Source organism: Heterodontus francisci, chromosome 2 (assembly GCF_036365525.1).
Source record: "Heterodontus francisci isolate sHetFra1 chromosome 2, sHetFra1.hap1, whole genome shotgun sequence".
In the NCBI taxonomy this organism is placed as follows: domain Eukaryota; kingdom Metazoa; phylum Chordata; class Chondrichthyes; order Heterodontiformes; family Heterodontidae; genus Heterodontus; species Heterodontus francisci.
Window position 1 is genome coordinate 164948184 of NC_090372.1, and position 11653 is coordinate 164959836.

Sequence of the window (11653 nt, forward strand, 5' to 3'; positions counted from 1 at the left end):
ATACCCACATCTGTGAAATCCCATTGCCAGTTATGACCATGGAGAATGAGGTTCCCACTGCTAATACTCTCCAATGTCACAAAGCATGGAAATACAGCAAACCCAGAGCCCTATGGTGTCCCCCTCCCCAGCCACCCAACGAAACTCCAACCTTATTTTAACATAAAACATCAATAACACTCGTATCCTATTGATATTAACAAGTGATATTGCAATGAAAACAAAAGAGCATACACATGTGGAGAACAGCAATCAAGTGACCCATTAAGTGAATTCAATGGCGTGGCACTTTTTCCAGTTGCCCCCGCTGTGGCAGAGGATGAGGTGGAGGCAGCCTGCTCCCTAGACTCTGCCTCTGGCTGAGATGCCCATGGCTTTTGTCTTTGTCTTGGAGATGCCCATGGGTGCTCCTCCACAGGCGCCTGCGTCATTCCAATGGCTGCCTCTGTCACATCTGCGGCTTCGACCATCTCAGCCCTCTCCTGGCGCCTTTGGATGCTGGATGGGGCCACCAACTGAGAAACAGCTGGCATCCACTCCGAGCATCTCTGCACCATTAGCAACACTGAGGAATTGATGCTACAGAGAGTCTCACTCTCTCTGTGCATATCCGCGTCCTTCTCCTTCACCCACTCAGAGTGGTGCTGCATTTGACTGTCCAAGAGGTTGCCCAATCTCTCAATGGAGGAGCTCATGTAATCGAATCCCTGAGTCATGACAGAGCACACGCGCTGCATGGACTCCTCTATTGCCTGCCTTTGGCTCCTTGCGGTCTCAGGGAATTCCAACAAATGGGAACTTATCTGCCTCTGGTTCTCGAGAAAGGCCCTCCCTGAGTGTGACACATGAAGCACTGCATCTTGACCCAACCAAACATCACTGTGTCTGTCCTCTGTCCTCCTCCGAGGACTGCCCACAGCTGACACTGCCTCATGTTCCTCCTCCTGCTCACGCATGATGTAAGGTTCACTCAGTGCTCCACTTTCCTTGCTATTCTGGGGCCCAAGTGAGGTGAGTGTGTCTGTGCTGGTGGAAGGCACCCAGGTATGATGTAACAGTGCTGGTTCCAGTGAATCTCCCGACAAGAAGGGCGGCGCCGATTGGGCAGGTGCACTTTTTCCCCCTCTGCAACTGGACCTATGGGAAACGAAGAAAGTGGAAATGAGAACTCGTCCTACTCAACAATCGCCCCAGCACAACTTAGATGATAGTGGTCGAATAGCCACAGCATGCATTGGGCAGGAGTCTCCTCCATGTCCTTCACCTCAAGATAAAGCAAACAAATGACCCTGGGGTTCATAACCTCCCATCTTGCCATCCCCCACTGACTGACTTGTAGGTATCCTGGTGATCACCAGCGCCACCTCCTCCATCAGCGTCAGAGCATGGAGTTGGGCCACACCACCACCCATTCAAGCCATTTCCCGTGATTGTGGTCTCTCAATCCCTGCAGGATGAGAAGAGAATGATTCATGAGTAGGCTGCCTTCCCTCATCTCTTCCAGCATGACATACACATCAGCTAATGCGTCCTTTAGTGATGTCCCCTTCAGAATAGCGGCCCACATGTGAGGGTGGCTGCCGTCTCATTGATGTGACTGTAAGCTTGACCTAACAATGTTAGTGAGAACTATGGACATTCTGTGAGGTCAGCTTGTATGCATGCTAATGTTTACGAGTTGGTGGCATATCTCCTGGGTACCGCTGGCCACTCATCTTACCAGACCTTATAAGGTCATTGAATCTCTTCCTACACTGGGTCCACATCCTTGTGGTGGATCACTGGCTGCTGACCTCCATCTATGCCCTCTTGGTCTCTCTTGGTGGATTTCTCCTTCCAGATGCCGGGAAAAGGACATCATTCCTGTCTGCCACTGCATACATTAACGTCTTGAGGGAGGTATCGTAAAATCCTGGTGCCACCCAGGGACTCCTGCCCAGGCCAGCGATGGCCCTCTGAGCTCCCTGCTGCTCTACACCCTTCAGGCAATGGCAAGCCTAGTCATAGCTGCCGTTTGCCTTTTAAAATCGCCCTCGGTTTCCAGGTCCTGCCTCCAGGCCGCTCTCGGCACCTCGAATTGGGCGCCGACCTCACCCTCAGGTCAATTAGACCCTTTTCATTTAAAAATCAGGACCAGGAAATGTTCCAGGCATCGGGTTCCCGACCCTGGATCAAAAATTCAGCCCATGGCCAGAGCTTGCGATTCAAACATTCTGCCCATTTGTACTAGCGTCCTGATCACAAAACAGCCAGAACAATCGTTAAATTGATTATTTTTTTGGTGGAACTGGAAGGGATATAAGTGCTCCTTCTGGTTCCATAAAAATACCACGGGCTGTTGCCACATCTGCCGGCCCACCTCAGCATCATGTTTCCTCTCTAAGCACCTACCTGCTGGCCTCTGCGTTAAATTGCATCTGCCTCGTGCCCACCCATTCCATCAGCCTATCTCTGTCCTATTGAAGTTTATCACGGTCCTCCTCACAGTCCACAATACTTCCAAGTTTTGCGTTATCTGCACATTGTGAAATTGTGCCCTGTACACCCAAGACTAGGTCATTAATAAACTTCAAGAAAATCAATGGTTGTAGTACTGAGCCCTGGGAACACCACTGTATACCTTCCTCCAGTCCAAAAGGCAACCATTCATCACTACTCTCTGTTTCCTGTCACTCAACCAACTTTGGATCCATGCTGCCACTGCCCCTTTTATTCCATGGGCTTCGACTTTGCTGGCATTTCTTCAAATGCTTTTTGGAAGTCCACATCAACCGGCTTACCCTGATCAGCCCTTTATGCTACCTCATCAAAAATTTCAGTCAAGTCAGTTAAAAATGATTTGCCTTTAATAAATCTATGCTGGCTTTCCTTAATTAATCTACACTTGTTCAAGTGACTATTAATTTTGTCCCAGATTCTCATTTTTAAAAGCTTTCCCACCACCAAGGTTAAACTGACTGGCCTGTAGTTGCTGAATTTATCCTTACATCCTTTTTTGAACGAGGATATAACTTTTGCCATTCTCCAGTCCTCTGGCACCACCCCTGTATCTAAGGAGGATTAGAAGATATTACGGCCAATGCCTCTGTAATTTCCAACTCTACTTCCCTCAGCACCCTTGGATGCATCTTATCCAGTCCTAGTGACATATCAACTTTAAGTACAGTGAGCCTTTCTATTACCTCCTCTTTATCAATTTTTAGTCCATCCAGTATCTCAACTACCTCCTCTTTCACTACAACCTTGGCAGCATCTTCTTCCTTGGTAAAGCCAGATTTAAAGTACATTTAGTACCTCAGCCATGCTCTCTGCCTCCATACGTAGATCACACTTTTGGCCCCTATTCGGCCCCACTCTGTTTTACACCCTTTTACTATTTATATGCCCAAAGAAGACTTTTGGATTCCCTTTTATGTTAGCAGATTATTGTTTCACCTCTCCAGAGAAATTTCTACCCTTCTCAAGAAGGCACTCTTTCTGACCCCACCATTCATATAATCACATTTCCCTCCTTCCCAGCCCCTACAGGTTCCGACATCAGGGAGGTACTCTTCCTGCCTGATGTGTTTCTCACTTCTGAACCTGGCTGTAGCTCCTGACTGATGCTGCTGTCTTATTCCAGGAGTGGATTTTGTTGGAGCTCCTGATCTGCGAAAGATCAGGAATTCTCATCCAGATCACTTGGGAAAAAGTCCAATCTCAGAGCAAAGCATCAGGAGCTGGAACTAGCAATGAGAGCAGTGTGGAGGCAACTTCCTTGGGCTACTGTTCTACACAACATGAAGCTAGCCCCTCTAGGTCCCACTGAAGCTTTTCTGGATGACGAGAAATATGTCGGGGGAAAAGTCGTCAAACAAGATTTCTTGTGGCAGTAAATTGCTCATTGCAGCAAAAAACCATGGTACAACAGCTAATTTGTAGCACCAAAGAGGAAAATGTACGCATGTGCAGAGTGCATACTCCTGCCTGTTTCACAAGGATTGGCAGTAGCTGATGTCTGGAGCAGGTTGAGTAGCACAGACATTTGAACAGTCAGAGGCTGTGATATATGCAAAGTAAAAAAATATGAGCTGGGAAACGGAACATAAACCAGAGGCAGAAGGCTGAGAGGCCTGAAGCTTCCTCAGCTGATGTGAGACATTAATGAGGTAAAAGAGCAGTGAGAAATGGTCCGAGCTGTATTATGGGTTGATGATTTGGCATTTACTTTTCCTGCTTCTTCCTCTTTTTTTTAAAATGATTCCTTCTTAAATATTATGAGAACAATTATTTTTCAGAAAGAAAAACAAGCACAGCTGTGGGAAAATCTGATTTATACATAGAAATAACAATTTATATTTATATACCACCTTTAATGTAATAAACGTCTTAAGGCACTTCACAGAAGCATTAGAAAATAAAATAACACGGAGCCACAAAAGTAGATTAGGTCAGATGACAGATAGCTTGGTCAAAGAGGTAGGTTTTAAGGAGTATCTTAAAGGAGGAAAGTGAGGTGGAGAGGCAGAGAGGTGCAGGGAGGGTATTCCAGAGCTTGGGGCCTAGTCAACTGAAGGTGAGGCCGCCAGTGGTGGTGCGATTAAAATCAGGCATGCACAAGCGGCCAGAATTAGATGAGCGCAGATATCTAGGAGGGTTGTGGGGCTGGCGGAGATTACAGATATAAGGAGGGGCTAGGCCATGGAAGGATTTGAAAATAAGGATGAGAATTTTAAAAGTAAGGGATTGTGTGACCAGGAGCCAACATAGGTCAGCGAGCACAGGAGTGATAGGGAACAGGACTTGGTATGAGTTAAGACTGTAGATTATTCCAACATGACTCAATTTAAACACATATGCACTTATATCCCAGTCATTTTGGCAGAGGAACAGGATCTGAGAAGAATCAAATGTGGTGTACCCCTCGCAACAGAATGCCAGACAAGTCCATATGCTTACTGTCAGGAAGTCTGCAGGGAAACTGTACACCAAAGGAGAAAACTGGGGAGGAGGAGATGATTTGTATTTAATTTAACCATATGGACTTTCCTGGCATTCAGTTGGGAAGGGTGAGCTACATTTGGTGGATTTCCTGGAATCAGACTGCATTTCTTTTACATTTATGCCCATCTTATAATACAATTTAGAGATCACAACAATGATGAAATGTGTGCAAGCTGACATTAATAATGAATCTTAAATGTGAAAGAAACGCTGTCTGAATCCAGGAGAAAATTTGGGTTGATGTCAATTTTTCCAACAACAGAAACGATTTTATTGTTTGCCTCCAACTGGTTATTTATCAGTTCCCGATGATGTGGTATGGAAATGCGATATTAGCACCATCTAATGGTTATCCGTGGCTTTGGAACTGTTGTCACTAACAACATCTGAAACGGCCGCACTTTCATCAAAATAATGAAGGCTAAAACTAACCACAATGCTGTAACTAAGAAAAACATTAACTCTGAAAATATTTAAGAAATATTTTGTTATTGCAAGCCGCTTCCTTGTGGTATTTATTTAATGCCATTGTATAAATAATTAATGCATTATTTAATTCATAATATTCAATTAGCAGCTTGTCCGATCTAGAGCCTGGCCCACATTTCTGCCATCACACCGTTTCAAATGCTGACTTCTGCCCTTCCCCAACCCAAAAAGTTTGGAGTCAAACTGTGGGCTGGATATTATTGGCCTCCCTGAGGTGGGGTCAAAGGCAGGGGGGCCAAAAGAATTGCGACAAGAGGCGGGGGTCGAGAGATTTTGTTGGGGGCGGTTAAACTGACAACTGCCTTCCTGCCCAGAGGCCAAGTGAGGCTCTTAAGTGGCCTATTAATGCTGGGATTTAACCAGCAGCAGGGGGTGCCTCCACCATGCAGGGAGGTCGCCCAGTAATGTGAGGCATCCTGCCTGCAGGCTTGGGGAGGAGCCCTCGCTGGCAAAAACTGCACCTACCTGGACACCCCTCCCCCTGTACTACACACCCATCCGCCCTTACCAGGGCCTTCCATACTGGCCCCGGCGACCCTGCCTCACTTACCTGGGATCCGGGTCTCCAGTGCTGGGCCTGTGTCCAAAGCCTCTGCAATACTGGCAGAGACCACTGCTCCTGGTGGCACTGCTGATACTACTGAGTTGCCAGCCCTCTGATTGGTCTGCAGCTCTTGGAGGTGGATTCTCTCTCTTTAAAGGGACAGGGATTCTGGCGCCGGCCACTTAAGTGCCAGATAATGAGATATCGTGCTGCCGGGGCTCAGAAAGGCAGAGGCCAGGCTCCCCCACCCACCCCTCCCCCCCCACCTTTTCGGCCCAGGGCAAGAAGCCCCACCAGTCGCACAAAATCCAGTCCTCTGACAGTGTTTCTGGATCAGCCAAGTTAAAACAAGTTGTTGTATGTAAGAGACTTTATTTAAAACTGCTTGTTTAAAATGTTAGTGCAGTGACAAAGCTTGACCAAGTGTCAAAACACTATGCCTTGGAATGATGGAAAATAGGTTTGTGCTGTCTTGGGAGAGGCAAGAGACTGATTACAGACTACCAGTTGCCAGGGAGAAGCTTACCTCTTCATCTCCCCAGCTGAGAAATAATGCATGGCATGAGGGAGGAACATCCTTTGCAGCATGACCACAATGATATTTCAAAGTTAATTATATTTTGTTTCATTTCTAACAGCTTCCTGAGATGGCACATGTAAAAACAACAAAGCCCTGGTTGATGTTCATCTTTCAGAACATTGGATTGCTTCTGGGTTGGGCTTGCCTACTGCTTCTTGCCCTATTCGAACACAGACTTACTATATAAAATTATCTCAAGTACTGTCCTCTAACAAGAGATGAAAGCTGCCTGCACAGAAAATTGACTAAAATTTCAGATAATGTACTGGGCTTTTGAAACTAAAATTTGTTCTTAGAGACACTGGAAGCTATGATCAGGAAAGGCATACAAATGATCACTAATATTTCATAGTTATTTTGAGATTGCTTTTCATTAACATTTTAACTATTCAAATCTGAAGCAGTTTTACTGGAAAAAATATTTTTGATAAACGTTGATAAAATCATTAATGATGATTTCATTTGTTATATGTATCAAAGAAAAATCACATTTGAACCAAAATAATTTACTTACAGATCTAAGAATTAGTTTGCTACCAAAAATAACAAAACAACAGTGAGCAGGATTTCGACTTTTTAAAAATTTTACTTTGTATCAACTTTTTATTCACATAGTTATCTAATCCATTTTGTTTGACTAATTATGTAATGTTAAGAAATGTTATTAAAACTTAATTCTTACTTTTGCTGATAGATTGCAATAAAGTATATTTGTCTAAGATTAGCTTTTTCACCTCTTGTAAACAAAAAGGTACACTTATCTCTTTACATCAACATGCTGAGGGTAATTTTCCAAATATGCATTGGCAGTGAAGAACATCACTCACTGCCAATGCACACCAGAAAATTGCACACAGTGCACTTCCTATTTTCTGATATGTGCTGGCAGTGGGCAAGACAACTGCAAGTCATAGAGTTATACAGCACAGAAACAAGCCCTTTGGCCTATCGTGTCTGTGCCGGCCATCAAGCACCTATCTATTCTAATCCCATTTTCCAGCACTTGGCCCGTAGCCTTGTATGCTATGGCATTTCAAGTGCTCATCTAAATACTTCTTAAATGTTGTGAGGGTTCCTGCCTCTATCACCCCTTCAGGCAGTGTGTTCCAGATTCCAACCACCTTCTGGGTGAAAAATTTTTCCTCAATTCCCCTCTAAACCTTCTGCCACTTACCTTAAATCTATGCCCCCTGGTTATTGACCCCTTCTCTAAGGGAAAGCGTTTCTTCCTCTCTATCCTATAATTTTGTACACCTCAATCAGGTCCCCCCTCAGCCTTCTCTGTTCTAAGGAAAACAACCCTAGCCTATCCAGTCTCTCTTCATACCTGAAAGACTCCAGCCCAGGCAACATCCTGGTGAATCTCCTCTGCACCCTCTCCAATTCAATCACATCCTTCCTATAATGTGGTGACCAGAACTGTACACAGTACTCCAACTGTGGCCTAACTAGCATTTTATACAGCTCCATCATAACCTCTCTGCTCTTATATTCTATGCCTCAGCTAATAAAGGCAAGTAGCCCATATGCCTTCCTAACCACCTTATCTACCTGTGCTGCTGCCTTCTCCGGACAAGTACATCAAGGTCCCTCTGATCCTCTGTACTTTGTAGGGTCCTACCATCCATTGTATAGCCATTGTATATGTGCTCAGAAAATTACCCAGTATCTTTCTCACCACATTCTTCACATGTATATTATATTAACAATCTTGGGGAAATTTTAACCCTGCAGAAACTGGGAAGGGGTTCTGTTAAACTGGAGTGGGAGACTCATCAATTCTCTCCTGATTTGGCAGAGTGCAATTTTAAATTGCAGGTAACAAGGGCACTTATCCCAAGCCAGCAAGATCATCTTTAAATATGTCATTGATATCACTGGGGCCCACTCTGCTATTTTAACCTGAAGCCTGAACAGGCGAAGCAATGGTGGCTTCCCTGCTGGGATAAAACTGCCAAAAACAGCAATCAGAGGCAAAAAAAAAAGGACCAGTAAAGTTAGTTTTAAAGATTTTAAAGGCCTCACCTCATTAACATGCCGCTGTCCAACTTCCCGATCAAAAGAGCTGAGAAGTTGGCTAGAGGCAGCTATCTAACTATTAAAACCAGGAGGCTGCCATCGGACACTGAAAGGAAATGCCTCCAGCTCTAAGGTAAATGGTCAGGATTGGTTCGGGAAAAGATCACAGTTAGGGACAGGGATAGAGAAGTCCAAGGCAGAGGAGACCAAAGGTTTCATTGTGGGACCTGATGACAGAACCTGGCACATAAGGAAAATACAAAAGAATTAAAAATAACTTTCTGGCCCTCTTCTAGCCCTGGAGCCACTTTCTGACAGGCTTTGTTTGGCAGCGAAGCCATCACAGCTTCACCTCACAAGACTGAAGTTAAAATTGCAGTCAGACCTCAGTGACATCAGTGGTGCTCAATCTGTATATTCGTCCTCTTCACACATACATTGCCTTTTTCTTCAGCCTCATACTTTCACCTCTTCTTTATAGCCTCCTATTTAAGTGCTTCTATCAGGCGTGCAATCTGCCAGATAAGCCAATTCTAACTTCTGTCAACTCAGTAATTATGGTTGACTACCAGTAATTTAATTTAAATTTTAAACAACCTGTATCATCTGTGGGTGATAATTATGTCAACACTGCCACTGATGTGAATGTCACTGAACTATAAAGAGCAAGCATGAGGAAATAATCAGAGGAAAATTGAAAGGTATGTCACTCCTTTAAGTAAAATTACTTTTGCTACTTTAAGTTTGAAAAAACGTCTCTGACGTTGACCCTTTTTTAACCGACCCTTTATCTCTCCTTTGTTATTGACACCTTGAGCTAACCTTCACTCACCATTTTTTGTGATTTTAACTCTGCCCCGAACATCAAAATCTTCTGATTTCTTTGACTTATAAATATGATTTACGAATCATTAATATATAATCCATCAATTGATGTAATTTTGCAATCTTCATTTTATCTAATTTATTACAGCAATTTAATCTGATATGCTAGTTTCATTAATAATAATCACGAAACTACCCGATTGTTGTAAAAACCCATCTAGTTCATGAATGCCCTTCAGGGGAGGAAATCTGTCATCCTTACTCTATATGTGACTCCAGATCCACAGCAATGTGGTTGACTCTTAACTCTGAAATGCCTTAGCAAGTCACTCAGTTGCATCAAACTGTTACAGAAAAGTCAAGTAAAAATAAAATTGGACGGATCACCCGGAAATGACAAAGGCACACCCTGCCCATTCGACCCCGCAAAATCCTCTTCACTAACATTTGAGGACTTGTGCCAAAATTGGGAGAGCTATCCCACAGACTAGTCAAGGAACAGCCTGACATAGTCAGACTCATTGAATGCCCCTGTTCCTGGGTATGTCCTGTCCCACTGGCAGGACAGATCCACCAGAGATGGCAGCACAGTGCTATACAGTCGGGAGGGAGTGGCCCTGGGAATCCTCAACGTTAATTCTGGGCCCCATGAACTCTCATAGTATCAGGTCAAACACCAAGGAAACCTCCTGCTAATTACTACCTGCCACCCTCCCTCAGCTGATGAATCAGTACTTCTCCAAGAGGAGCACCGTTTGGAAGAAGCTCTGACGGTAGCAACAGCACCTCAAGGGCTAGTGAGTCCTGAAGGACATATTTGTCAGACTGGGCCTTCAGCAGGTGATGAGAGAACCAACAAGAGGGAAAAAATCTATCTGACCTTGTCCTCACCAATCTACCTGTCCCCAGTATGTCTGTCCATGAATGACAACTGCACTGTCCTTGTGGAGGATCTTCACACTGTGGAGATCCTTCAGAGTGTTGTGTGACACTACTAGCATGTTAAATAGGATAGATTCAGAACAGATCTACCAGCTCAAAACTGGGCATCCATTAGGCGCTGCAGAGAAGCAGCAACAGAATTGCATCCAACACAATCTGTAACCTCATGGCCTGGCACATTCCCCACTCTATCATTACCATCAAGCCAGGAGGTCAACCCTGGTTCAATGAAGAATTTAGGAGAGCATCCTGGGAGCAGCACCAGGCATACCTAAAAATGAGATGCCAACCTGGTGAAGCTACAACACAGGTTTGCTTGCATGCTAAACAGTGGAAGAAGCATGCTATAGATAGAGCTAAATGATCTCACAACAAATGAATCAGAACAAAGCTCGACAGTCCTGCTATATCCAGTTGTGAATGGTGGCGGACAATTAAACAACTAACTGGAGGAAGAGGCTCCACACACATCCCCATCCTCAATGATGGCAGAGCCCAGCACATCAGTGCAAAAGACAGGCATTTGCAACCATCTTCAGCCAGAAATGCCAAGTGGCTGATCCATCTCAGCCTCCTTCTGAGGTCCCCACCATCACAGATGCCAGTCTTCAGACAATTCAACTCACTCCATGTGATATCAAGAAATGACCGAAGGTACTGGATATCGCAAAGGCCCTGACAACATCCCGGCTGTAATGCTGAACACTTGTGCTCCAGAACTAGCCGCATCCTTAGCCAAGCTGTTCCAGTACAGCGACAACACAACCTGACAATGTTCCTTTTTATTTGTTTCATGGGATGTGGGCGTCGCTGGCAAGGCCAGCATTTGTTACCCATCCCTAATTGCCCTTGAGAAGGTGATGGTGAGCTACCTTCTTGAACTACTGCAGTCCATGTTGTTACGACCGAGGTGGGTGGGGTGCACTGTTTATTCTAGTTCCACTTCTCCAGAGGTCACAATATATTTAAATGTTCCCACTTACCAATATGGTCAATCATATACTCTATTTTTCCCAGAATAAAACACACCAACCAGGTTTCCTTAATAAAGAACAAAATTATCAGTTTATTATAAAACAAGTCTTAACCAGTAATGAAGCAAAGTATAAACACACACACACACACACACACACACACACACACACACACACACACACACACACACACACACACACACACACACACACACACACCAGTTAACCAGAAAAATAAAGGGATTGTCATTTTAGAGCTCTATTACAAAAACAAAGAGGAAAAAAACACTTGGGCTA

General features: G+C 44.5%; 1 protein-coding gene across 1 annotated transcript in view; it reads left to right on the top strand.

Moving 5' to 3' along the window:
• LOC137380062 (zinc transporter ZIP12-like) overlaps window positions 1-6783 on the top strand; it is an 84279-nt gene extending 77496 nt beyond the window's left edge. Inside the window, exon 12 of the mRNA XM_068051626.1 lies at window positions 6655-6783. Within this exon, the coding sequence (XP_067907727.1) occupies window positions 6655-6783 (129 nt within the window). The remainder of the gene's footprint in view (window positions 1-6654) is intronic.
• Window positions 6784-11653: the final 4870 nt, after the last annotated feature.